This window comes from Eubalaena glacialis, chromosome 11 (assembly GCF_028564815.1).
Source record: "Eubalaena glacialis isolate mEubGla1 chromosome 11, mEubGla1.1.hap2.+ XY, whole genome shotgun sequence".
NCBI classification, from domain to species: Eukaryota; Metazoa; Chordata; class Mammalia; order Artiodactyla; family Balaenidae; genus Eubalaena; species Eubalaena glacialis.
This window is the reverse complement of record NC_083726.1, coordinates 63,902,739-63,929,221: the sequence shown is the minus strand read 5'-3', so window position 1 is coordinate 63,929,221 and position 26,483 is coordinate 63,902,739. Positions and strand designations below refer to the sequence as shown.

Below are 26,483 nucleotides of genomic sequence, written 5' to 3'. Positions count from 1 at the left end.
TATCTACAAGTTATAGTTCTAACTCTAGCATACATATGGGTCTCAATGATCTGATCCTTCACTGAGCCTCAGCTCTCAGTATTCCTTCTTCCTACCGGTCTCTCTCTCTCACACTTTTTTAGTTTTCTAATAAGCCATACTGTTGCTTGTTGTAGATGCTGTTCCCTCTTTCCAGAATGCTCTTCCTCACCTTATCGTCAGCCAACTATCTAAAAAGACCTAATTCATACTCTGTATCCTTTGTGACACTTAATCACATCTACCTCATCCCATTAATCAAGCTAAATCGCTCCCTCCTAAGCAGCTACAACTTCTGTACCTGTATACACTTTTATTACTGGTTTTTGTTTTTGTTTTTTTGTTTCTTTTGGCCATGCTGCGCTGCTTGCGGAGTATCTTAGTTCCCCAACCAGGGACTGAACTCGGGCCCCAGCAGTGAAAGTGCTGAGTCCTAACCACTGGACCACCAGAGAATTCCCCTACTACTATTTTATTATTTGCATTTATTTATGTCTCCTTCTAAACTCTGAGCTCCTTGAGGATTGGGCACTTGCCTTATCTGTATTTCTCAGTATCCAGCAAATAGATACTTAATACTTACAACAGGAAGGAGAGTGAGACTGATACAGGAGGGAACCAATGGACTGGACCTTGAATTAAGATTTTGCTAGGGACTTCCCCGGTGGTGCAGTGGATAAGACTCCGTGCTCCCAATGCAGGGGGCCAGGGTTCGATCCCTGGTCAGGGAACTAGATCCCACATGCATGCCGCAGCTAAGAGTTCGCATGCCACAACTAAGGAGCCTGTGTGCCGCAACTAAGGAGCCTGCCTGCTGCAACTAAGGAGACCACGTGCCACAACTAAGGAGCAGGCAAGCTGCAACTAAGGATCCCATCTGCTGCAACTAAGAGCCGGTGCAACCAAATAAATAAATAAATATTTAAAAAAAAAAGATTTTGCTAGACTGAAATAAAGTAAAAAGGGTGAGGATAGAAAGAGGATTTCAGGCAAAGACAACATCAGCAAAGTCACAGGAGTATGCAAATTCATGGCAGTTTCCTGAGATGGTTCAGCACGACTGGTTTAGGGTGTGTTATGGGGAGTGATGGGTAAGGAAACTAGAAAGGGAGATTGGAGTCTCATTGCGAAGGACTCTGAATCTTATGAAAGAGTGCCCAGGTCTTGGGCGTGAGACCGGCTCTATGTAGACTCTGACTAAGGTGTCTCCATTCTTAATTCTGGGGCTAACATCTCTCACTTCTGGAGCTCTCTCTATGGTGGTTAAGCTCAAGGTCGCTGGAGTGAGATAGATATACGCCCCTATCTTGGCTTTTCCACTTACTGGCTATAAGCCTTTGGGCATATCACTTCAACTCTAGAGCCTCAGTTTACAGAACTCCCTTTCCCCCACTAAGATAACAATATCTCCTGGAGTTGTTGGGAGAATTAAATGATATTATACACATAAATTGCTTTCACAGTGCTGCCCTATGGTGAGTACTTAATACAAATACTATCATTGCGTCTAGCTCCACTCCCTTCCCTATAAATACCTGTCTTTATTTCCTTTTCAGTTTAGCCATACGTGTTTGTCTGTGTCTCTCTACTCCACCTCACTTGACAGCCAGCCCTGGGTGTGCAGAGTCGCTCATCTTCCTAGGCTCCACCCTCTCCCCCCAACCAAACACTGTCCTCTACCAGAAAGTTGCAACACCACCTTGTTTAGTGGTAATGGCAGCTCTCACTTCCTTCCTGCCACCCCTCCCTTCCTTTGCCTGGGGCTTGGTTCTTCTGCTGGGGGGGGTGGTGCTGAAAGGAGAGAGGTGTCAATTCAGTCTAGAGTCAATGTGGCACACCCTGGAGCAGACCAATATCCCCAAACCCCAAAAGGCTCAAGGCAAAAAGGCTTGGAGGGTGTGGGAGTGTGTGTGTTGAGGGAACACTCCCACCTTCAATTCTGAAGCTGAAAAGATGAGTATGATCACCCTGAAAACATAACCCAATGCCCTGGGCCCAAAGTATTTGTTGTCTTAAGCAACAGGGCCATGTGTCAGGGCACCTACACTATGTTGTAGATGTTCTTCCTCAACTAGAGTTCCTTGAGGAAGGAGGATGTACGGATGCTCTACAGATGTTTGTTGAAAGAATTAATAATTCTACCTTTGGATTATTTACTAATGAAAGCCCATATAATGCCAATCCATAAAGTCCTGCACTGAGAATTTTGCCCCAGTTTGCCTGGCCTAGCAGATGAGAAGTTAGAATACAGATTATTTAAAGAGAAAGAGCAGGGACAAGAGAGAAAGTAAATGTGGCAAAATGTTAATACTTGGTGAAACAGGTGAAGAATATTCCAGTGTTCATTGACCTATTTTAACTTTTGTGTAGGTTGGGGTGGAAGTATAAAGCTTAAAAAAAAAAAATCACTGCAGACATGTTTTATATTTTAGTTAATTCTGTCAATTGGAGTAATTTGAAGAGGGGTTGGATATTAGACATTATGGAATTTTGTTAGAAAATTTTTTCTTAGATGTGATAATACTGTAGTTATGTAAAAAATCCTTATTTTCAAGATATATTCTAAAGTAGGCTCTCCTTAATATGGCCCTAATGTATTTTCCAGCCTTTTCTCCCACCACTCCCTGAGCTCCAGCTCAGCTGCATTTCTCCCTATTCTGCCTAAAAGGATTTCCAGATTCCATGCCTTGCTCATGCTGGCATTCCTCAGCTGGACTGCTCTCTCACCACTTGCCTGAGGAACTACTAATCAGCCATAATTCCTATCTCAAATTCAGCCTTCACTACAAAACCTCCCTCTATTCTCCTCAATTCTTCTGTCCTCTGAATTCCCACGGACAAGCAGATCTCTCAGGTCACTTATTTTACTTTAAACAAACAAACAAACAAACAAAAAACAACTAGATTGTAAGCTTCTAGCAGGCAAGAATGCCTCTTGCTCATCTCTAAATTCCCTCCTGGGTCCAGCCCAGTATCTCGGACAAAGGAGTTTTTCTGTAAATATTGCCGATTGAACCCTCTGGGATACAAGTTGAGTAAAAGTCAGCAGAGGAAAAGCCCAACAAAGGAGTGGTAAACAATGAATGCCCTTTCTTGGGGGAGATCTGAAAGTCTGCCACAGAGAAATCACAAACAGATGGTGAAAGTATTAGTTTGAAATATGAAGATGTATCATACTGTAAAAACACAATAAAGCCAGGCTCCTGTTGAGTCTGAGTAGGAACTGGAAAATAAAACAAGAATGCTTCATCTCCACTGTGTTTAACAGTCACCAGACCTTCACTCCTAGGTTTGCTCCTTCGAGAAGATCAGCAGGAAGTGGGCAGGCACAGCAGGAAGTGGGGAGACACAGATGTTAGAGTGGTTTTTCAGGAAACTTGTAAAGAGAGCAGCCTGCGATTGGGATCCTAAGGCAGGACACCTGAGTTTCAGTGATAATTCTGCCACTTGCCAATCTCTTTTGAGACTTATTTCCTCTTTTCTAAAGTTGGGATACTAATAGCATACTTAAAGAGTTGAAAAGATGAAGTGAGATCATATCACAAGAATGTGGGCTCCATAAAGGGAGATATCATGTCCTTCTTATAATCCTGTGCTTTGTCCATAGCAGGCACTTGATATTTGACACATTAGTTGTTACATATTACTCAGATGATTACAGTCAACTGCTTATAGTAAAATTGCGGTGTCCCAGTGGGCCCTTTCTTTTGACTATAACATTCTCCCTCTTTATCTTGCCTTCAATAACTTCCCAAGACTCAAAAACTCTGGCAGGCTGAGCTGAGCTCTTTCTCCCAAACCTAGGCCATTCCCATTCTATCCAGGCAACATCCACTACCTCTCGGGTGCCAGCTGTACAGCTCGAAGTTCAATGTCTGCCTGCCTTTGTGTCTAAGTCTGGGTTCCGAGTATCTCCTTGTTTTCTGCAACAACCTGGGAGTTCCTCAGTGCAGATTTGAGTTTGCTCCTCTCTCTGCTTTCTCAGGGTTCAGACTAGGAAAATAGAACAGGGTGTACCTGGGCAGCTGGTTCTCTTTTTGGGAAATACTTGACTCTGAGGTTTGAGGAACCCTCTCCCCTTCTCACTTTGGTGTCCTCACCAAATTGAGTTTCCAAATCACTGAACATCAATTCTCATTTTACAGATGCAGAATCTGAAGCTCAGAGCAGGGATGTTATTTACCTGAGGCTTCGGAGCCCATGCTTAAAAAAGGAGAGAAATCCTAAAGCAAGGGCATAGTGCTGATAGGCTAGATGAGGACAGAAGGTGAAAGAGTGAGGTAAAATCAATTGCTGTGTCTTTTAAACATAACTATTATCCACAAGTGTTTGGTCTTTGGTGATTTCTGTTTGTTTTTCCAACCCATAGAGTAGCTGGCCTTCTCTTCTCTAGTACCTCCTTTTCCTCCACAAACCACTTCTAACTAGACCTTCCCATAGGCTCTGATCACTATCAGATTTGTAACTAGACAGCCTTTGGAGAGACTGAAACCATGATCAAGGTGAAGTTAGGGTAAAGTAACAAAGTCCAGCCACACAAAAATCTTTTCCTTTTCCTCTGCTCTTTCACATGACCCCAGCTTCCTCAAAGACCAGGGAAAAAACACACACATTCCCCCTACCCTTCCACTGTGAGCCTCTTAAACATAGGGACTACATCTATATTCCATCAATTCTCTGTTGATAATCCCACTTGGGAGAGCTGGCTGCCTTTAATCCTTCCCAGCACTCAAGCTAGTGCTCCGCTTTTAGAAGATGATACAAATATTTAAATTCTTAAGCATATGGTGTTCATTCAAATGCTTCTAAGACCACTAAGTCTTAGAAAACCAAAATTCTCTCCCAGGTCCTTATCTCTCTCTCCCTCCGGTTTTTCTTCTAGCCTATTCATTTACCCATACCATCTCACCTACCAGAGTGTTGGTGGGTGGAGAGCAGGGGTTCAGGTTAGAAGCAAAGAAAATACTCTGAACGGGTAGAAACAGTAATGCCACTGAAATGTGTGGAGCACGGTCCACACCATCTCCGTAGGTGGGCAAGTTATAGACGGACGTACAGACAGCGTACCTAGATGGAGCAGGGCCGCCCACAGCTCACCGAGGATACAAGGCAAAAAGAAATGCTCCTTCCCCACCCTGAACAGGAAGCAGATACGGGCTTCTGCTTACATCAGCTTAAGCAACACTCCGCGGCCAGGCCGGGTCAGGTACAGAGGGAACTGGGCAGAATTCCTCTAGTTCTCCTGGACTCCCGGTCCCAGCTAACGGGTGATGCTCGCTGGCAGGCCAGCTGGTCAGTACTGTCTTATGACTCTGGGAAATGACCCTCTTTGAACCTTCAATTTCATCATCTGTAAAAGATACCACCCTCGCTGGGTTGCGAGGCCAAAATCTGCTACACAGCAGTCACCAACGTTAGTTCCTTTCTTTCCCCTTTTCTGGGTCAGCTTGGGCGTTGTTTAAGGTTCCTGCGAAAGGCCGCGGGAACCATCTCCCAGCTTCCCCCATCCCTGCCCAAGACCAGGCAAGGCTCTGCCTTCTCTCAAATCTGCCTGTTTCAATGGAAACCCAGTCCCCGCTCGCGTTTCCCGAGGTCAGCCGGATACCCCTGTGGGCGGCCCAGCCTCCCGGCCCCGAGCACCCTGCACGCCCTCGTCGCCCCGTTGGGCCTCGGCCTCGGCTCCCTGCTGCCTACCTTCTCCTGGGCCCTGCTGAACTTCTTCTGCACCTGCTTGGCGAAGAGGCCGGCGGCGCCGCTCGCCCTGCCCTCAGCCATCCTGCCGGCTCCCCAGGGGCGGCAGGCCCTGGCCCGGAGCCCTGTGGTTTTCTCGGGGCCCCTGAGGAGGAAGCGAGGTTCCCGGCATGCCTCGCATCCGGTCGGGCAGGCGGGCCTCGCGACACACACCCCGCCCCGCCGCCGCTTCGGACTCACCCTGGGCTGCCCGAGGCTGCCTGAGGCCCAGGGCGCCCGGCCCTCACGGAGACCCTTGCGAGGCCCACTCGAGGCCCAGCCGGTGGCGCCCCTGGGCCCTCTCCGAGGCCCATCACCGTCCGGCTCCCGGGTGCGGCCCGGGGAGGGGCCAATGGGGCACCTGTGGGGCTCAGGCTGGGGCTGGGCCTGTCCCCCGGAGGCGGGAAAGGCGGGCCTGCCCTCAGGCGGCGCTGAGATAGAGGAACACCAGACCCGCTGAGGAGTTTGCAAACGTGTGCGAAGACTCAGTGTTCCCCGAGAGCCAATTAGCTGTAACCGATCAGCGGGGGAGGATAACTGAAACAAGGGGGTAGAAAATACTGTGATTTCCACTCAGCAAGAGTGTTGTATAAGGGACTTACCTGGTGGTGCAGTGGTTGAGAGTCCGCTTGCCAATGCAGGGGACACGGGTTAGAGGCCTGGTCCGGGAAGATCCCACGTGCTGCGGAGCAACTAAACCCGTGCGCCACAACTACTGAGCCTGCGCTCTAGAGCTGGTGAGCCACAACTACTGAAGCCCATGTGCCACAACTACTGAAGCCCGTGCTCTGCAGCAAGAGAAGGCACTGCAATGAGAAGCCCGCGCACCGCAAGGAAGAGTAGCCCCCACTCAATGCTCTAGAGAACACCTGAGCACAGCAACAAAGACCCAACGCAGCCAAAAGTAAATAAATTAAAAAATATATATATGTATGGGAAAACGGGTTTGACTTATATGGGTATGTGTACTGGATCACCAAGTAAAATTTCTTACTCCAGGGTGCAGTTTTTTTGTTTTTTGGGTTTTTTAAAAAATAAATTTATTTATTTTATTATTTTATTTTATTTATTTATTGTTTCTGGCTGCGTTGGGTCTCCGTTGCTGCTTTGTTGCTTTTCTCTAGTTGCAGCGAGCGGAGGCCACCCCTTGTTGCAGTGCGCGGGCCTCTCACCGCGGTGGCCTCCCCCGTTGCGGAGCACGGGCTCCAGGCACACGGGCTTCAGCAGTTGTGGCACGTGGGCCCAGTAGTTGTGGCTCGAGGGCGCCAGAGCACAGGCTCAGTAGTTGTGGCGCACGGGCCCAGCTGCTCCGCGGCATGTGGGATCCTCCTGGGCCAGGGCTCGAACCCGTGTCCCCTGCATTGGCAGGCGGATTCTTAACCACTGAGCCTCCAGGGAAGCCCCAGGGTGCAGTTTTTAAAGATGGAAACCCTCTACCAGAGAGGTTGGCTCTGTCAACTGGAAAAAAAAAAAAGCACAACCTAACAGTTGAGAATTACGCTTTATTTGGCGGACAAAACTGAGGACTTAAGCCTGGGACACAGCCTCTCAAGTAGCTCTGAGAGACTGCTGGGAAGAGGTAGGGGAGGAACCAGGATATATAGGAGTTTTTGCAACAAAGACCAGGTTGTTAGAACATCAAAAGATTATGGTTTACTAAAGAAAACCAGATATCTCAAGTTAAGGAATTTGGTGCTTTTCTATTTGTGGGAAGATGCAAGAGTCTGGGCTCACTGAAATCACTCCTTTGATATGCACCTCAGCTATCTGGGGTCAGTATCCTGTGCTTTCTCATCCTGAGTCTCCTCAGGGTAAACTGTTGGGGCTGGGGGTGGCTTCAGTGGCTGATGGCTTGATGGTCGGCATCCTGTTTCTATCCTGAGTTCCCTCAGGGCTCACCACTGGGGGAGGGGTGCTGTAGTGTGATGGCTTGATGGCTGCAACATCCTTTGTTTACTGATATGGCAGGCAACATTCTTTCACTCACAGCTCTAAACCTAGATCTGGTAGGGGTAGGCTGAGCAAAGGGGACAGGACTCCAGATCTGGACTTGAAATGGAGGAACAACTGAGCTAGAAGTAGAAACAAGGATGCTTAGGAAAGGAGAGGACCTTTATTGACAAAAGGCTGAGGAGGAGGGTATGGAAGCCTGTGCTGGGGATGGGGAGCAAATTTTTCTAGCTGGAGGAACTAGTACAGTGTACTAGATGGAGAGAGGATATCAATTATGTAACTTGGGGTGGGACTGCTCAGATTATAACAGTTTCTTCTCTAGGTAGAAGGTCTCCAAATGAGTTACTCCCTGGGACTTCCCTGGTGGCACAGTGGTTAAGAATCCCGCCTGCCAACGCAGGGGACAGGGGTTCGAGCCCTGGTCTGGGAAGATCTCACGTGCCGCGGAGCAACTAAGCCCATACGCCACAACCACTGAGCCTGTGCCACAACTACTGAAGCCCACACTCCACAACAAGAGAAGCCACCGCAATGAGAAGCCCGCGCACCACAACGAAGAGTAGCCCCTGCTCGCCGCAACTAGAGAAAGCCTGCATGCAGCAACAAAGACCCAACGCAGCCAAAAATAAATAAATTAATTAATTAAAAAAAAAAAACCTTAATCTCTAATGCAGAGAGGACCACATTTAAAAAAAAAAAAAAAAAGGAAAGAAAAGAAAGTTACTCCCTGACATGTTTGAGGGGATAGCTGGAAATTAGGACACTGGGTTTGGAGGAACTGCTTACTCAAGGATTTTATAGTACAGGTAAAATTCCCCGAAAGAAAGGAAGAGGGACAAAATACACTTCCTAAGGACTGGAGAGGGAAGCTGGAGGTCTGAGACAAAATGGAGGGCCTTCTCTGCTATTGTTTTTCAGGTCATTCCCCCAAAAAGGCATACTGCACTCAGGGTCAACCATGTGACAGGCATTGCTGGGTGTTGGGGAAGCCAAGAATGAATTTTAAAAATGTGATCCCTGACTTCAAGATACTTAATGTCTGGAAGTGGAGATAGGTTGTTAATCAGATGTTTATAATGTTATGTGCTTAATCATTTCTAGAGATGGATACAAAAATTTCAGGTAATAGGTCATTAGGGTTTATTCTGTTATAATGCTAGCTGTGGGGATGGTCTAGAAGAGGCAGAGTGAACAAAATGGAAGGACTTGACGTTGGGTGGGGAGAAGTGGGGGCAAGTGGGAGGACTGTGGTGCTGTGGGAACACTGAGGAGAGATGGCGATGACAACAGGTGTGTCACTAGCCGAAGGAGGCCGATACCTGGGTCACTGTCAGGAATCCTCAGCATCCTCAGCGATACAGCCCAGCCACTGCTTCCTAAGAAACCGTCTTCAGTGCCAGTCCCTTGGGAACTGAAATTGGTCGTCACCAAATCATATAGTATTATTAGAGCAGGAAAAATCTTTAGAAGTTAACTAGGTAGGGAAACTGAGTAGCAGAAAGGGCTGGTGACTTGCCCAAGGTTACCCAGTTCCTCAGTGGTAGAAGTGAGTTGGGAATAAAGGTGTCCTCTCTAGCCCAGCTTCTTTTGGTGTATACACTGTTCTAGAGGCCTCTGCTGACAAAGCAGCCTATAAATTGCAAGACCGGTCTTAGCCAGTTTCTCCTGCTGTAATGTTAACTATCCTGGTACCTCTTGTCTGGTCCTCAGTGATTGCTATGAAAAGCTACTTCTCACCCTCTTAGCCTTCTCCTTTCAGTTCCCTCTTCACTCTATCACAGGCCACTCTAACAGACTGAGCCCTGGCCAGGATAGGACAGAATTATCAGCTTCCCAGTTCTCTGTGGTTTATAGAACCCCGGATCCGGTTGCTTATTTTTGTCCAGCCTTGAAGTGCTGACTCATACTTAGTTTGAGACCACATATTATTTTCCCCTCAACCCTTTCCTTTCTTTGTTCCTTATCTTCTCCTTTTTTCTATTCTTTCCTCTCTGTCTCCTTTCTAATTTGTCACTTACGTTGTCTGCTGGCATCTGACCTACCACCTAATCCTGTACTCCTATCTCTAATGTATCCTTGTAGTTGCCATGACTCAGAACCTTGGGGTGAGCCCTGTTCTAGGCACTGAAGGGAGAAAGAAAAGAAGGAGAAGCCCACAGTCTACTTGGGAGAGTCAGGGCACATTTAGTCACTCAGGAACATTTTAAAGCCCTCTGTGCCTGTGAATATAGCAAATATGTTTGGGAGGAGGGACAGATGGGCAGATTAATGGATGAGTAGGTCCTAACATAATCCAAAAAGGACAATGTAAGACCACTCTCACTTGGCGTAGTTTGTGAACTGATAGAGATGGCAGCAAATGGAAGAACGAGCCCAGAAATGTGGTGAAATCCAACTCAGGCCCTATAACTGCATTTCCACTAGAGGGCTTAATTACAAATAAAAAGACACAGGGTAATATATATATTCAATTTTATTTGCCTTTCTGTATCTGGCTCAATAGTCTGTTAGAATGGTTTTTCCTTGATGGCCTCAAGTCCTGCTGTGGATCTAAGAATCATCTTGGGAAGGTCGTTGGACACAAGAAAATGTTCATTTGTTGGCAGTGACCTGAAGGAAAAACCGGTTATATCCAGTCAATAACTTCTGCCCACCTCCTTTCTTTTTCCTTCAGGGCTCCCAGTTGAGTATGGCCCTGTACTGGGTTTATGGGGGGGGGGGGGGCAGGAAGTAGTTCTCAGCTGTGTCAGGACAATTCAATATTATAGGCACATACTCAAGACTTAGTGTCAAGGGCAGACCTTGAACCGGTTGTGAGTCAAGGTTCATGCCACAAGACTCCAGAATGTGTTTGAAGACTGGAGGGTATAGGTGGGATAACTGTGAGGCTCTACCACCAGGTCAGTGTAGGTATAGTCTCACCTAACCCTCAAGCATTGTTTAAGGTGGTAAAACCTCTTGGCAAAGGGTAGAGCAAATTCTCATGATGCCCTTAGAAAGAACTGGTGGAGGAGAAGGTTAGTGCCTCTTCCCTCGCCCAGGAGAGGGAAGCCATTTTCCCCTTGGCTTTGACTTTGGACAGCACTGATATGTACCTGGTTCAGATCTGTTGTTGCCACCACCCACCTTACCCTAAGCAGTAAACAATACAGTGAAGCATTCTTAGTGGGTATGTGAAGTGGAACTCAGGATGGCAACATTATCGAGCGAAAGTACACTATGGAGGAAGGGAAAGGAGTAAACATTTGAATGCGGTGAGGAAGAGGATGGCTTCCCCTGTTTAACTTTTGCTCCCCACCCCAGCCAGTGCATGGGTCTCCAGGTAACCCTATTTCAAACCATCATTTGAGAGGACTCACGTTTTTTATCCAAGAGATGTAAGCAGAGACCCGAGTGAAGACTGTGGGCTTCCTGGAGACATTACAGCCCAGGCTGGATACAAAGCTGGTCACACCGTGGACAGTATACTGGCCATTCACCAAGCAATGAAGGGGGCCCCCAGAATCACCCTGTGGAGAGGAGAAGCAGTGTCCTAAAACTCCAGATCTTTTGATCTTTGGGACTTTGTTTCTGCTTACACCCACCCACCCCCATCTCTGTTTGTACAATCCTGTACTGTTTAAAAGCTCCAGTTAAAATCCCCACTTCCTTCATATCCCCTCAATCAAGATGAATCTTCTCTTCCTTTCTAAATGACCATAGCACTTCTTCCTTTCTTTTGTAGCACTTATGTCATGTTCTGCCTTGTATTTTGGTTTCATAATTTGTTTCTATCTCCCACGCTTATCTGTGAGCTTCTTGAGACAGGAACTACATCTTACTGATATTTTCCTCTCCACAATGCTAGCATAGAACTTTGAATATCTTAGGCTCAATAGCTGTTACTGACTTAAATTGAACGTGGGGTGAGGGGAATAGGTTGTTCTAATGATTTATTTATCCCCAGCATTCAGACCAACGGGTCTAATTAGACTTAGCCTTTAGACACAGGGTATGTAGTCAAAACATGTTAAACTAAACTGGCGTAAAGAGAAGAGAAAGTGATGTATTGGGTAGTGGTTACGTGCTCAGGCTTAGAATCAGACAAACCGGAGTTTACAGACCGTGACCTTGACACTCGTTTCCTTACTCAGTTCCCAGAATGTCAGTTCTGCGATTCCAGACATAAAATTGGAAGATATTTCTTTGGAGAATCTGACCAGCACAAGAGGGAACATCTAAAGATACTAACATTGGAAGTCCCCCAATGAAACGGCCTAGCCAGATCCCCTGACAAAGCAGTTCACTATAGATGAACCCCACCTAAGGCTCAGAGCTACCTATCAGCTCTTCACTGTCCCACTCTGAAATGAGAGCATATGGTCAAGGATGACCAAACATCTGAAGAAAGCCACAATATAAAAACAAAGATCAAGGGGCTTCCCTGGTGGCGCAGTGGTTAAGAATCTGCCTGCTAATGCAGGGGACACAGGTTCGAGCCCTGGTCCGGGAAGATCCCACATGCCGCAGTGCAACTAAGCCCGTGCGCCACAACTACTCAGCCTGCGCTCTAGAGCCCGCGAGCCACAACTACTGAAGCCCACACGCCTAGAGCCCATGCTCCGCAGTAAGAGAAGCCACCGCAATGAGAAGCCCGCGCACCGCAACAAAGAGTAGCCCCCGCTCACGGCAACTAGAGAAAGCCCGCGCGCAGCAACAAAGACCCAATAAAAATATAATTAATTAATTAATTAATTAATTAATTAATTAATTAATTAAAACCTCCTTATTAAGGAAAAAAAAAGATCAACAAAGAGAAAGAAATAAAAAATGAAGGCAACCAAGATTATGCAGGGAGAAGAATATAAACAACAAAACTATGATTAATATTGCATCCATGATACAAGAACAGCAAGCTATTAGAGCATTCAGAAAACAAAAAGAGCCTTTGGAAATTATGAATATGATAGTAGAAATGAAAGATTGGGTTAGGAGATAAAGCAGACAAAATATATAGAGAGAAAATATGAGAATAAGAGGACCAATTTAGGAGGTAGATGTGTGAATAATGAAAATTCTAGAAAGAGAAAATAAAAATGGAGGGGAGGAAATGATCAATAAATAAACATTTTCAGAAGCAAAGGTCTGGAGCTTCCAGAATGAAAAAAACCACTAAATGTCCCTCAAAATGAATGCAGATAGACCCATACCAAGACACAGAACACTAGGGTCAAGAGAAGATTAAAATAGGTCACTTATAAATTAGTGGAGAGTTTGGGGCTGAACTGGTGATAAATTGAGTATACATTATGCAAATTTAAAAAGACAATTATTAACCCCAGTGAAAACAAAATTATGCAGGGAATAGCATTTTACATAATCATAATAAATACTAAATGTTAATTTAACCAAAATTATTTGGGGAGGTTGGGGGTGCAGATAGAAAAGTTCATGCTGGGGGCAAGTATATATGTGTAAAAGGAAGAGAGGTTGCACATCTTGCATAATGCCTGAGCTGAAAAATTAAGTGGCAATATAAGTATATGCTTTTAGAGAGGTGGAAGTAGACACTGAAAGAAATCAGCTGAAGAGTTGAAAGTGGTCCCCTCTAGGGAGGGAGAACTTGAGGTGGTAGAAGGAACACAATGACTGTTCTTTCCCACTATTAAACCTCATAGTTTTATTGGCCACCTTAAGCAGTTTAATACACATACCTTCAATAAAAATTAAAACTTAAAAAAAGAAGAACTAGGGAAAGAGACCAAAAGTTCAAATTGGGGATAATTCTTTTAAAAAGGAAATAGCTGTACCCCATCCCAACTATGTTTAGGGAAAGAAGATGCTTCCTTTAGATTATTGTACTCAATACAAAACAAAACAGTTTAAATATCTTCCGTCCAAATTCTAATAGGGGTTTGATAGTATTTCTAAGCTAGAGGAATGGAAGGTAATTGAATTGTATATCATACGATTTTCTTATGCTAATTGACCTGAAAAGAAACAAAGACTGTAGCGATGGAGGGTGTGGCTGAGGATTTTAGGGCAGAAGGAAGAGGTGGGAAAGAGCTCAGTGGGAGATGGTGGCTTGAGGTGAGAGGAGGGGCTTAGTGAATCCACTCTGAGGAGAAGGGCTGGGACCCAGAAATCTGAAAGCCCAGAAAACAAAGACACAATATTTGGGAAATTCCAGTGGGAAGAGACCTGGCGACACAATCGCCTCAGAGAATTGCCTATCTGGAGCGGCAGCCAGAAGAAAAGTACTCTAGTTTTTCAGAGTTCAAGGCCTTGAGAGACAGCAGAGGAAAGTGAATTAAACTCCGAAAGGTTAAACCTTAAGAGGTTATAGGTGAAGGTGGCTGGCGAGGACCTGTAAGAGCTTGACTTATGTGTTCATCTTTTTTTTTTTTTGCCCCAACTTGCAGGTAGGGTTCCCAGGATATAGGACTTTTAAGTTTTGACACTGGTGTGGACAAAAAAATGTCACCTGCCATGTCAGTAGACAAAGAATTTTGCCTTCCATTCTGGGAAACAACGAATGTTGCCCGCCATCAAGCCACCAGCCACTGCAGCCACCTTCCACATCCTGAGGGGATTTCAGGATGGAGAAAAATGATACTGGCTCTAGATAGTTACGATGCATATCAAAGGAATGATTTCTGTAAGCCCAGACTCTTGCATCTTCCCATACACAGAAAAACACTAAAATCATTCACTTGAGAGGTCTGTTTCTTGTTATTAGCAGTAATCTTTGATGGTTGTCTCCATGTTTTTTTTTCAGCAAAAACTCCAATACATCCTGGCTCCTCCCTTACGTCTTTGGAACAGTTGCTCAGAGCTGTCTGAGAGGCTGTCTCCCGGGCTATAGTCCTTAGTAAGATCACCGAATAAAACATAACTCTCAACTTTTAGGCTGTGCGGTTTTGTTTTGTTTTCAGTTGACACTGGGGAAGTCCTGGGAAAATTGGGATGAGTTGCTCACCTTACTTCCATAGTTCTAAGTGCTCACAAAAAACCCTTTAGGGACTTCCCTGGCGGTCCAGTGGTTGGGACTTAGCCTTCCAGTGTGGGGGGGCGGGGGGCTGTGGGTTCGATCCCTGGTTGGGGAGCCGGGACCTCACATGCCCTGCGGCCAAAGGGCCAAAACATAAAACAAAAGCAATATTGTAACAAACTCAGTGACGACTTTAAAAATGGTCCACATCAAAAAAATAAATAAAAAATCTTTAAAACAAACACACAAAAAACCCTTTAATCTTTGATTCTACTATTTCAGCCAGGCTACCAGCCTCCTTCTGGCTTCTCTTCCTTCTCCACCTAGCTTGGAGCTTGCATTTGATCTGCAATCTTGTATTTATGTCCCAATAATGCATGAAAACCCAGCCCTGGATTAATCCATTCCCTACAACTAGATCTTTGAATGGAGTGAATCATATATCCATTATGATTATTGCATGGTCTCCAACCTCAGCCTATCAGTAACATCATGGAGGCCAGTCTTTCTAAACCCATTCACCTTAATTAATCCAGACGCAAACAACCCTTGTCCCTTCATTTTCAGCATTTAATCTGACTCCTAGTTCATGAGTAAATAGAAGCAAGATGGCAGAACACCCGCCAACTTCCAGCTACCCAGCCTGCACTCTCTTTCATGTCCATGCACATTTTTGTGTCCCTATTCTGTTCAAGGCCAGCTCCACCTGTGCTCTTGCTTCATCTCTTCCTTCTCCTCCGGGATCTTGTGTCATCCATTTTTCCCCTCTCTCCGACTCTGCAGGATCCTTTCCTCTCTGCCCAGAAACACACTCAATTTTCTTCCCTCTTAAAAGATCCACCCCCTCCATGACTGTCATCCTCCTTAAAGCTACCAGACTTTTAAAATTCCTCACTTTCATCCAAGATTCTCGAAAGAGTATTCTACATTCTTTGCTACCTTCCTTCCTTCCTTTCTTTCTTTCGTTCCTTTAAATTGGAGTATAATTGCTTTACAATGATGTGCTAGTTTCCGCTGTACAATGAAGTGAATCAGCTATATGTATACATATATCCCTCCCTCTTGGACCTCCCTCCCCTCCCTCCATCCCACCCATCTAGGTCATCACAGAGCACCGGGTTGAGCTCCCTGTGCTATACAGCAGGTTCCCACTAGCTATCTATTTTACACATGGTAGTGTATTTATGTCAAACCTAATCTACCAATTCATCCCACCCGCCCCTTCCCCGCCCCCACCCCATGTCCACACGTCTGAGTCTCCATTCCTGCTCTGCAAATAGGTTCATCTGTACCATTTTTCTAGATTCCACATATATGTGTTAATATACGATATTTGTTTTTCTCTTTCTGACTTACTTCACCCTGTATGACAGAGTCTAGGTCCATCCACATCTCTACAAATGACCCAGTGTTGCCTCTTCATTCCTTACCCTTCAATCAAGCTTCTGCCCTCACCACTCCACTGAAACTGTTCTAGCCGTAGTTACCAGTGACCCGCCAACTGCCAAAGTAGCCACTTTCAGTTATCCACCATGGCTCCTGGATGCAACGTATACTATGTGATGACCTATCAGTATTTCCCGAGATTTTGTAAAACCTTTATTTACTATGCTTTTCTCTTACCTCTTTTTTAGATCCTTACGGGTCCTTTGTCCTCCACTTATCTCTGAAGCACTCAAATATTTATGTTATCACAGTTCTTCCCCCCAACTCACTGTTTGTTTGTTTGTTTTTTCTCATTCTACCACTTTTCCCTGGGGGAGGTGGGGATGGGGGGTGGGGGACTTTGAGGGATCTCATTTCCTGTTAAGCTTATCTCTAGCCTAGCTTTCTCCTTCAGGCTCCACTCTCTTTATATATAGTTTCTTACCAGTTAACTATAACTGAATGTCCCACTGGGATCTCAGACTCAACTTGTCAGACTCAACCTTCCCTCCAAAATCCTATAAATATTGTCTCATAGAGGCAACAAACACCTCCCCCAGATCACTGAAGTCAGATGCCTGGAAGTCATTCCTGACCCTCCTTCCTCCTCTCCACTGCCCTAATTCGGGCCCTCAGATTTCTTGCCTAGATAATTGCAATAGTCTCCTAAGCAGTCTCCCTGCTAATTTTGCTCTCTTCAAAAACATGCTTACCTTGTCATCAGAGAGTGCTTCTAAAAGGCAAATCTGATCATGCTGTTCTCCTGTTTAGAACTCTTCAGTGGTTTCCCAGTGCCTAAGATAAAGGTTCATGTCCCCAAGCATGACATCTGAAGGCCTAAGTCATGTGGCTTCTACCTGTCTCTAGTGTTATCTCCTGACATTCCCTAGTATGGTAGTAGTTTATGTTCTAGCCCAGAGGTCAGCAAACTTTTTCTGTAAAGAGCCAAAGAGTAAATATCTCAGGCTTTGCAGGCCAGTCTCTCTTGCAACTGTTCAATTCCATGAAAGCAGCCATAAACAATATGTAATGAACAAGTAAGGCTGTGTTCCAATAAAACTTTTTTTTAACGAACACTGAAATTTTATATTTTTCATGTGCCATGACATATTATTCCTTTCTTAATTTTTTCCCAACCATTAAAAAATGTGAAAAACATTCTTAGCTCACGGACCATGCAAAAACAGGCAGCAAGCTGGGCTTGGAGGCTGTGGGCCATGACCTCTGCTCTAACGGTAGGGAATGCCCTGTAATTCTCTATGTGTTCTAGGTTCTTGGGCCATGCCTTTCTTCATGTTCCCTCTCTCTGAATATCTTTTCCTCTTTTTTTGCCTGGCTTTCTCCTATTTAAGCTTTATGACTCAGTACAGACTCTAGTTTCTCAGGGAAGGCAAGTCTTTTCCGACACCAACAGGTAGAGGTAAGTACTTATCTTTTGGACTCCCATATCACCCTACGCATATTTTTGTTATAACATTTAACCACATTGTATTACAATGTTCTGTCCTATGTCTGCTCTTCCCATTCCTCCACCAGACACTGTGTTTATATTTATCTTTGTATCTTTTGTATGTTTAATACAAAGATGAATCAAACACAGTGCCTAGTATTTAGCAGATGATCAAGAATATTTGTTGAACTGCATTAAGAAATCTGCAAACTTATGGTCACCAGGGGATAAGGGTAGGGGAGGGATAAATTGGGAGATTGGGATTGACATATACACACTACTATATATAAAACAGATAACTAATAACAACCTGCTGTATAGCACAGGGAACTCTACTCAATACTCTGTAATGGTTTATATGGGAAAAGAATCTAAAAAAAAAAAAAAAGAGTGGATAAATGTGTATGTATAACTGATTCACTTTGCTGTACACCTGAAACTAACACAACCTTGTAAATCAACTATACTCCAATAAAAGTTTAAAAAAAAGAGAAATCTGTGAGATGGTGTATTGCTGATTGATCTTGTCTAAATAGAAGATGATTTATATATATATAATTATATATACTATTATAAAACTATTTTGTGCACTTTCCCCTACCATATTCACCTGTATACATTCTGCTATCAATAATATCGGGTCAAAAGGCTGGTGGTGGAGGAGCTATAAGAAAAATTGGGGTTGATGGGAGGGGAGCTACCTTATACACAATTACAACCACCACTCCAGGCCTAGCCCCATGGCAGCCATTAAAAATCTAGGGCACAGGGGCTTCCCTGGTGGCGCAGTGGTTAAGAATCTGCCTGCCAATGCAGGGGACACAGGTTCGAGCCCTGGTCCGGGAAGATGCCACATGCCGCAGAGCAACTAAGCCCGTGCACCACAACTACTGAAGCCCGCGCGTATTCCGCAACAAGAGAAGCCCGTGCACTACAAGAAGAGTAGCCGCCACTTGCTGCAACTAGAGAAAGCCCACGCACAGCAACAAAGACCCAACGCAGCCAAAAATAAATAAAAATTAAAAAAATAAATTTATAAAAAAAAAAATCTAGGGCACAAATAACTTCTAAAGAACACTCACATATACCAACACACAAATGTTGGGCCACATACAAACTTTTGAGGTGGGGGAGGACAACAGGCAAGATGAATTTTAAGGTTCCTTTCAACTTGGAGATTCTGTGAATATACACTTAGTAGCACAGAATCATTCTCCTTCAGATGCTAGAATAGAAAGTTTAGTCTGTACATAGGGGTGGGAGTAGGTGTGAAATAGGTGAGTAAAAGGTGGGGGATGGGAAACAGAGAGGCTTAGGACCTGGGGTGAGACTTCTGACGTTTCCCGCCTGTGTTCACCTGGCATCCAGAGCGAACTCCGTCTCCTCCAGCGCACACCATGGTATTCTTCACGGTGGAGCCCCAGTAAGAGGAGCTGGAGCAGGTGGCGTAGTCCACGGTGGGCAGGTAAGCCTGCTGCAGGGTCTGGGCCAGCTGCCCGTTGGCTGAACAGGACACACAGCATTGGAGGTCAGCCCCAGACGCTATCCAGGGAAAAAAAACCTTCCATACCCGGCCAAACCTTCCCAAGCTCTGATGAAAGCTGAAGTCAAGTCGGGGCAAGTTCCTTTTCTCTGCCCATTGCATGTCATAGATCCTCCTTTTGTCTCTCTTTATAGAAAAGCTACAGGCACCTTCCTTTAAGGAGTCATCCTTGACTACTGTTCCCAGGTTCCAAGCCACTAATCCTACGCCTGCTTTTTTTTTTTTTTTTTAAAATCTCATGGATACCTTAATTAAGTAACTAGAATGGTCTTATTTGTTAATAACTTATCTGTCCTGCTTCCTCCTTACACTGTAAACCCTGTGAAGCAGAACTGGGACTATGCACCCTTGTTTCCATTTCTTAAGAGCTTTCCTTTATCTGCATTTTTTGACTTTTCAAAGCCTTTGCACATGAATTACTTCTTTGGATACTTACAACAATCCTTTCATGTTATATACAGATCAGGAAATTGAACTACAATGACATTGAGTGAACTGGGAGCAGAGCTGGATTAGAAGCATGTCTCTCTCAGTCCCAGTTTCCCCAGTAGACTGGCTGCTCCCAGCAAGGCCTTGCCTCTCCTCCAGAGCTCAGATCCTGCCTGATGGCTGACAGCTTTCTGTGCCAGGCCTGCTGTCTCTGCCCTTGTTAACTATCTCTGTGCATAGCCTCTCCCACCTTTCCATGTCATCTAATGACTCTTCCTTCCAGAAATCTTCCCATGATTGACCGGAAGAAGCTGAAGCCTCCTCTGCCTCGACTTCTCTGTACCTGCAGCCACCCCTGGCTCATTCACTCCAACCCACTGTCTATGAAGGTAGCGTGATGGTGTAATGACCAGCAAAGCAGAAGCCAGGATACCTGCGTTCTGGCCCCAGCTCACTAGTTACTAACTAGTCATGTGATTTTTTTTTTTTTTTAATATTTATTTATTTGGCTGTGCCGGGTCTCACTTGCAGCACATGCGATCTTTGTTGCCACGTGCGGGATCTTCTTTGCGGCATGCGGCATCTTTTAGTTGTGGCATGCGTTATCTTTTAGTTGCAGCATGCAGGCTCTTAGTTGTGCCATGCCCGATCTATGTTCCCTGACCGGGGATCGAACCTGGCCCCCTGCAATGGGAGCGCGGAGTCTTAACCGCTGGACCACCAGGGAAGTCCCTGGTCATGTGATCTTGAACAAGGTCTTTAATTTCTTTGGGCCTCAGTTTCCGTATGTATAAAATGAGAGGCTGGTAACAAAATACTCTCTGAGGTAAGGTGTCTATCTTTTTTTTTTTTTTTTTTGGTTATAAGAATCTGAGAATCTCTGACTTGACTATTCCATGGCTTGTTCTTAGCTTGTTTTCATGAACCAGTTATTTTATCTCTGGTTCCTGGTCTTTGGCTCTGAACACCTAGGACCACAGAAAAAGTGCCCCAGAAGCTCAGCTACATAATCAAGATCCATGTGGTGGATGGTGCCAATGTAGGCGACTTACTCCTGGTCCTGCCCCAACCTGTGATGTAGCAGGGGCTGTTGTTAGCCAGGATGGTTCCCTCCGTTGGCAGAACACCCAGCTGGACATAGCTGTTGAGGGTAACGTTCGGGGCCAGGCGCAGCAGGGCGATGTCATAGCTGCGGGAGGAAAGGAGACCACTCTCTTGCAGGACCAGGCCTTCCTTTAAGTCAGCATAGGGACAAGCCCTCCCTCAGCCTTGTGTGACCATGGAATTGGAAACCAATGACTTCGAAGAAGGAAGGGACTGACTCGCCAAGACTCAAATTTGAGGAACTACGCATTTGGATTGTAGGATATTCTACGTTTAACAGCAGCCCCTGCTGGTGAGGTCTCAGCATTGTCGCCTAGCTCTGGTCTGCAACCCAGGGGGAGTGGAGCTCGCTTCTTTCAGTTGTGAATGGGGACTCAGAAAGGAGCAGAGTGCTTTGATCTTCGTAGCAGAGAAGAGTTCTCAAAGGAGAAAGATGTCAAATGCTCTGCAGAAATATCCGAATTACTTGAACCCACGCTATAGCATTGGCTACCATCTTAACTACTTCCTTTCCAAAAGTTTACAGCTCAGTCTTGCAGGAGTTTTCTCATTGTGAGATTCATTTTAAGAAATCTACTTTTGCTGATGGAGTCTATTCCATAAAATGAATAATGACTAACAATAAAAACGGGAACATTAAACTCTGCAGAGAAGGAGATTCAGGGGATCCAATCATGCAAACCAGTGTAGATCAAACAAATCCCCAAAGATCTTCATACATTCTCAAGTCCTCCAACATCTTAATTCTCAAAGTCCTCCTGGATGAATGTGAAGGAAGCCAAGACCCCGTGGCTGGCCAGTCAGCCCTCCACCTCCCAGCCCCAGGCCAGCCCCGCTTTGCCCCTACCCTGCAGCCACATTATTGCTGTTCCAGTAGGGATGCACCACGATCCTCTGCACTCTCGTGTACTGCTCGGTGCCATCGTTCTGGCTCAGGTTGTGGTCTCCAGCCACCACACGGAAGCTCATTTGGCTGGAGGGAGAGAGGGAAGCCCTGAGTGATCCTTCTTTTTCCCCTCTTAGAGAAAAGTTGGGAAGCCATCTTACATCTTATCTTTAGGACCGGAACCCATCTTATCTGGCCCAGGCAGTGGAAGGATGGAAGACCCTGGAAGATAAGGAAGTAACCAACCCTCTCATCCCCAATTTGCTAACCTGTGGAAGTGACAAAAACTACCATCAACTTCATTTTCCCAATTTACTAAGCTAAACATCAGAGGCTGAATATCTCATAACTTGGGAGAGGTGTGGTGAGCATAAATGAAATAATGGCTCTCAGCCCATAGAGGGATTTCGAGGGACATATAAACTTCTAGACCAGTAGCAGTAGTCCTTTTGTTTTTAAAATTTTTTGGCTACACCACATGGCATGCGGGATCTGTCATACAGAGTGAAGTAAGTCAGAAAGGGAAAAACAAATACAGTATGCTAACACATATATATGGAATCTAAGGGAAAAAAAAAAAAAAAGGTCATGAAGAACCTAGTGGCAAGACGGGAATAAAGACACAGACCTACTAGAGAACAGACTTGAGGATATGGGGAGGGGGAAGGGTAAGATGTGACAAAGAGAGAGAGTGGCATGGACATATATACACTACCAAACGTAAAATAGATAGCTAGTGGGAAGCAACCGCATAGCACAGGGAGATCAGCTCTGTGCTTTGTGACCACCTAGAGGTGTGGGATAGGGAGGGCGGGAGGGAGGGAGATGCAAGAGGGAAGAGATATGGGAACATATGTATATGTATAACTGATTCACTTTGTTATAAAGCAGAAACTAACACACCATTGTAAAGCAATTATACTCCAATAAAGATTTAAAAAAAAAAAAAGAAAAAAATTTTTTTGGCCACACCACATGGCATGCGGGATCTTATTCCCCCCTGGCCAGGGATTGAACCCGTGCCCCCTGCATTGGAAGCGTGGAGCCTTAACCACTGGAAGTCCTAGACCAGTAGTTCTTGAAGCATGGTCCCTGGACCAGCAGCATCAATATAACCTGGAAACTTGTTAGAAATGCAGATTATCAGGCCTCAACCTGGACCTTCCTGTCAGAAACTCTATTGGGTGGGGCCCAGCAATCTGTGCCTTGCAGGTGATTCTGATACATGCTCAAATTTAAGAACCATTGCTCACGATTAATATGAAAAAATGGTTACCAGTCAGGCGTTGACTAGGCACTTAAATATTTACCTACTTAATTCTCACAATAATTCTACCAAGTAGGTAGAGATAAGAGAGTGAGAGCTTAGAGAGCTAAGTACGCCATCCAAGTTCACAGAGCTAGAAGAAGCTGGGACAGGAGGTGAACCTGAGTTTGCCTGACATCATAGTTTGTACTTTCCATTATATCCTACTACCTCCCCGCAGGCCCCCAAACACCTCCTTAAAGTCTTGCCCTGAGTGGTCAAAGATATATATGCCTCCAGAAGGACCAGACTCTTCCCCTCCCAGGGGCTCAGAAAAGCTGGTCTTTGTTTTTCTCACTTGTTCACACAGTGAGCAGCTGTCATCACCCAGTTCCGTCTGATGAGGGTCCCTCCACAGGTGTGAAACCAGGAACCTCCAGACTGGTACTGGAGGGAAATCTAGATGGGGAGAGAAGAAAAGAGGGATAGGTTGGTGTTTCTTGAAAGGCATTGACCCAAGCCACGTATTACCTCCTTAAACTCCTGCCATACCTCAAAACAGCCTCCAACTTTCTGGGCTAGAGATGGCGAATTGTTTTCATTTGACCTGTTGCTATTGATTGGTTGGTAGTGGCTACCTGGAGTAGTGGTGAGAAGGGGCATGTAGATGCCCCTAGGACCAGCAGAAAAGAGTGCTCCGTCGTTTGGTGACGTTTGCTGTGTACATGGAAGGGGGAGTAAAGACATACACACACAGTGCATTCAGCATCCTTACCCTATATTATTGCAAAGGGCCAGGAACCCAGGTCCTTCTACCTCCATTCCCTCTTGGGAAGGAAATGGAGCCATGGAATTGCTCCATCACCTAAGCCACAAACTTAGGTCCCCAGAACTCCCCTCCGAAGTTTTTAAGATACACCCTGTCCCCTCACCCCAGCAGGTACTTAGAAACACCTCTGGAGTATTCATTTTTATCAGTTCATGCCTCCTCCTTCATTGCCTCATATCGCACAATAGCTCTACCCCTGAAAATTGGGGCACAAACTTTTGTAAATTGAATTTAATTCTAATCGCAGTGATTCCTCTCAAAGTATGGCTATTCACCAGTTAATTTGCCAGTTTTACACTTTTAGAATTGCTTAAATCACAGCCTAGCTGCCCTATTTTGAAAGTGGAAACTCTTTAAATAGCCAAATGAGCAACGTGCTCCATTTGGGGGCAGAGGTGTGTTTGCATGTGTGACACGCACTGCGTGGAGTGCGGGGTGTGTGTGTGTGTGTGTGTGTGTGTGTGTGTGTGAAGGTGTGTAGAGTCTGAGGTGTGGGTCTGGCACACAGTCTTGCTAGTGTGGCACAAGTGGTATTGCTGGGAGTGTAAATGTGGTTTGTGTTTGGGTGTGTGCCTGGGAGAGTGAGTGTGACTGGTGTTTAAATCCTTTCCTCCAAGCCTTTTGCATTTAGAAAAAAACTCCTAAGCCTGGTCCCATTCATCTTTTAAAGCTAGAATCCAGGCGGTTGGAGAGCTTCCTGTTGATAACGATATACACAAACATACATAATATTGCATGTCAGGACATGGGCAACTCTTATTTCGTTGGCAGTCTGGGGCTGTGAAGGAACACCCACCTGAGAGGGCCAAGAATTCCTCCGGGCCTGAGTCCCTCCAACTACCCGGGCGTTGGTTTCTGGAAAGTCCTGGGCACTATGTCCTTTGTGGGGCAGAAGAAAAGTGAGTGATGACTAAGCATGGGGTCAGCTCAGGGTGGGAGGGCGGGTGGCAGTTGTGCTTTGTCTGCAAACTCACAGTTCCTCCCTAGCAAATGAGGGGCCCAGCTGTGAGTTCTCTGAGCCCCTTTTGAAAGCAGATAAGTCTAAGTGCCTTCTGCTTTTCTGCTTCCCCTACGTGTCCCCAGAACTTTGGCATGCTGTGAAGGACCCATCTCACATTGCCGCGCCAGGCCCCAGAGGCTCCTCATGGTCTCAGCCTTGCTTAGGGTCACCCCTTGGCCTGAGGTGACTCCCCACTCCCTACCCCCCACCCCTGACCCCACCCTCACCCTCCCACACACAGTGCTTTGGCGGGATTCTCCAGGGGGCAGGGACAGCAGTGCACATGCCACCAGGTGCTGAGGATGTCTTCCTGTCAGTGGGGTTGGTGGGGGAGCCCAGGGCTCTGGAAGAGGCTTCTCTCTGCTTCATGGCCCAGGGACCTTTCAACCAGAGGCCCCCGACCTTTTCTATCATGGGCTCCAGGAGAATAAAGTTTTTGCTAGACTCACAGGCAGAGTCTCCTTCCCATCCTGGGATAGAGAGCAGACCTGGGCTTAAGGAAAGCTTTCCAACCCTCCTGCTCAATCTCCCTCCCTCCAGAACTCCAGCCAGATGACCCACTTACCATAAAGGACCAGCGTGGTGAACACCAGTAAGCGCAGCATGTTGCCAGCAAGTAGACCACTGCCCCCTTGCCACGAACCAAGCCCTCTTTATGCTCCTCTTATCAGCAGCTTTGCTGACCTTCCTGTCAACTGGCAGGGCTGCCAGTGGAAGGCAGGGAAAATCACAGGTGATATGGAAACACAAATGAAAAGGTTTCTTTTCACGTAAAAGAATTTACCTATGAACAAAGACAGAACAAGGTCAGGGTTGAATTAATCATTTCTTTCAGTTGAAAAGCATCCAACAAAGTCTTTTTCAGAAATAAGATGGAATAGCACAGCGAGATCAGCTCGGTGCTTTGTGACCACCTAGAGGGGTGCGATAGGGAGGGTGGGAGGGAGGGAGATGCAAGAGGGAAGAGATATGGGAACATATGTATATGTATAACTGATTTACTTTGTTATAAAGCAGAAACTAACACACCATTGTAAAGCAATTATACTCCAATAAAGATGTTAAAAAAAATTTAAAAAAAAAGAAATAAGATGGAGAACCAGGACTGGCATTTCCCTTGGGATGCTCTGCTTGCTCGTAGCCTGCCACCATCTCACTGCCCTAGGGGGCACTGTCAGTGCAGAGACCTACCCTGTGCACCAGGGGGTGGAGGCATGGGGGGCTGGAGGAGGGACGTGTGCAAGGAGAGCAAGAAGAAGGAAGAGACAGCAAAGAGGGAAATGGCACATGCCCCCAGGACGCAGACAGTGGTGTAAATGCAAGGAGACAAAAGCAGAGTAGATGCAGTGGAGAGAATTCTGATGGAAGAGGGTACTAGTGAAACCGTGCACCGCAGATTGGGACTTGAACCCACGCGGCTGGGACTCGAACCTGGCCAAAACCCACAGTCTGCCAACTGAGATCACACACCTGGTTTCAGGACTTTAATGAAGCTCAGGTTCTTGATGTCTCATCGCAGAAAGAATTCAGTGAGAGACAAAGTGATAGGTAAGAAGTGGATTTATTTAGAGAGAAACACACTCCACAGACAGAGCGTGGGCCATCTCAGAAGGCGAGAAAGGCACCAGAGTATGCGGTTGTCAGTTTTTATAGGGGTGGGTAATTTCATAGGCGACTGAGTGGGAAGAGTATTCCAGCTATTTTAGGAAAGGGAGGCGATTTCCAGGAATTGGGCCACCGCCCACTGTTTGATCCTTATTGTCGGTCTTGGAACTGTCATGGCACCTGTGGGTGTGTCATTTAACTTGACGTGGCACAATGAGCATATCCTGAGGCTCAGGGTCTAGTGGAAGTCGACTCGTCTGCCGTCTTGGACCCATTTGGTTCTAATAAGTTTATG

General features: G+C 45.8%; 2 protein-coding genes across 2 annotated transcripts in view; both read right to left on the bottom strand.

The window, feature by feature from the left end:
* The window catches only part of BIN2 (bridging integrator 2), a 33,182-nt gene extending 27,389 nt beyond the window's left edge, over positions 1 to 5,793 (bottom strand). Inside the window, exon 1 of the mRNA XM_061205005.1 lies at positions 5,713 to 5,793. Coding sequence (XP_061060988.1) covers positions 5,713 to 5,793 — 81 coding nt within the window. The remainder of the gene's footprint in view (positions 1 to 5,712) is intronic.
* A 152-nt stretch (positions 5,794 to 5,945) lies between these two features.
* On the bottom strand, positions 5,946 to 25,188 carry CELA1 (chymotrypsin like elastase 1). The gene is made up of 9 exons (XM_061206660.1): positions 25,149 to 25,188; positions 24,380 to 24,462; positions 23,307 to 23,471; positions 23,113 to 23,213; positions 21,470 to 21,595; positions 20,571 to 20,707; positions 18,904 to 19,049; positions 11,061 to 11,210; positions 5,946 to 6,179 (listed from the first exon to the last, which is right to left on the bottom strand). The coding sequence occupies exons 1-9, from the start codon at positions 25,186 to 25,188 to the stop codon at positions 5,946 to 5,948; spliced, it is 1,182 nt and encodes a 393-aa protein (XP_061062643.1).
* Positions 25,189 to 26,483: the final 1,295 nt, after the last annotated feature.

What these genes read in the sequence shown, in the direction of transcription:
- CELA1 (XM_061206660.1), bottom strand. Translation starts at nt 25,188, where the DNA reads ATGCTGCGCTTACTGGTGTTCACCACGCTGGTCCTTTATG. An exon ending in GCTGCTCACTGTGTGAACAA is followed by an intron (nt 21,596 to 23,112) that starts GTGAGAAAAACA and finishes CTCTCCCTCCAG; the next exon opens with CCAAATGAGCTTCCGTGTGG. An exon ending in GAGTTCGCTCTGGATGCCAG is followed by an intron (nt 11,211 to 18,903) that starts GTGAACACAGGC and finishes TCCTCTCCACAG; the next exon opens with GGTGATTCTGGGGGCCCCCT.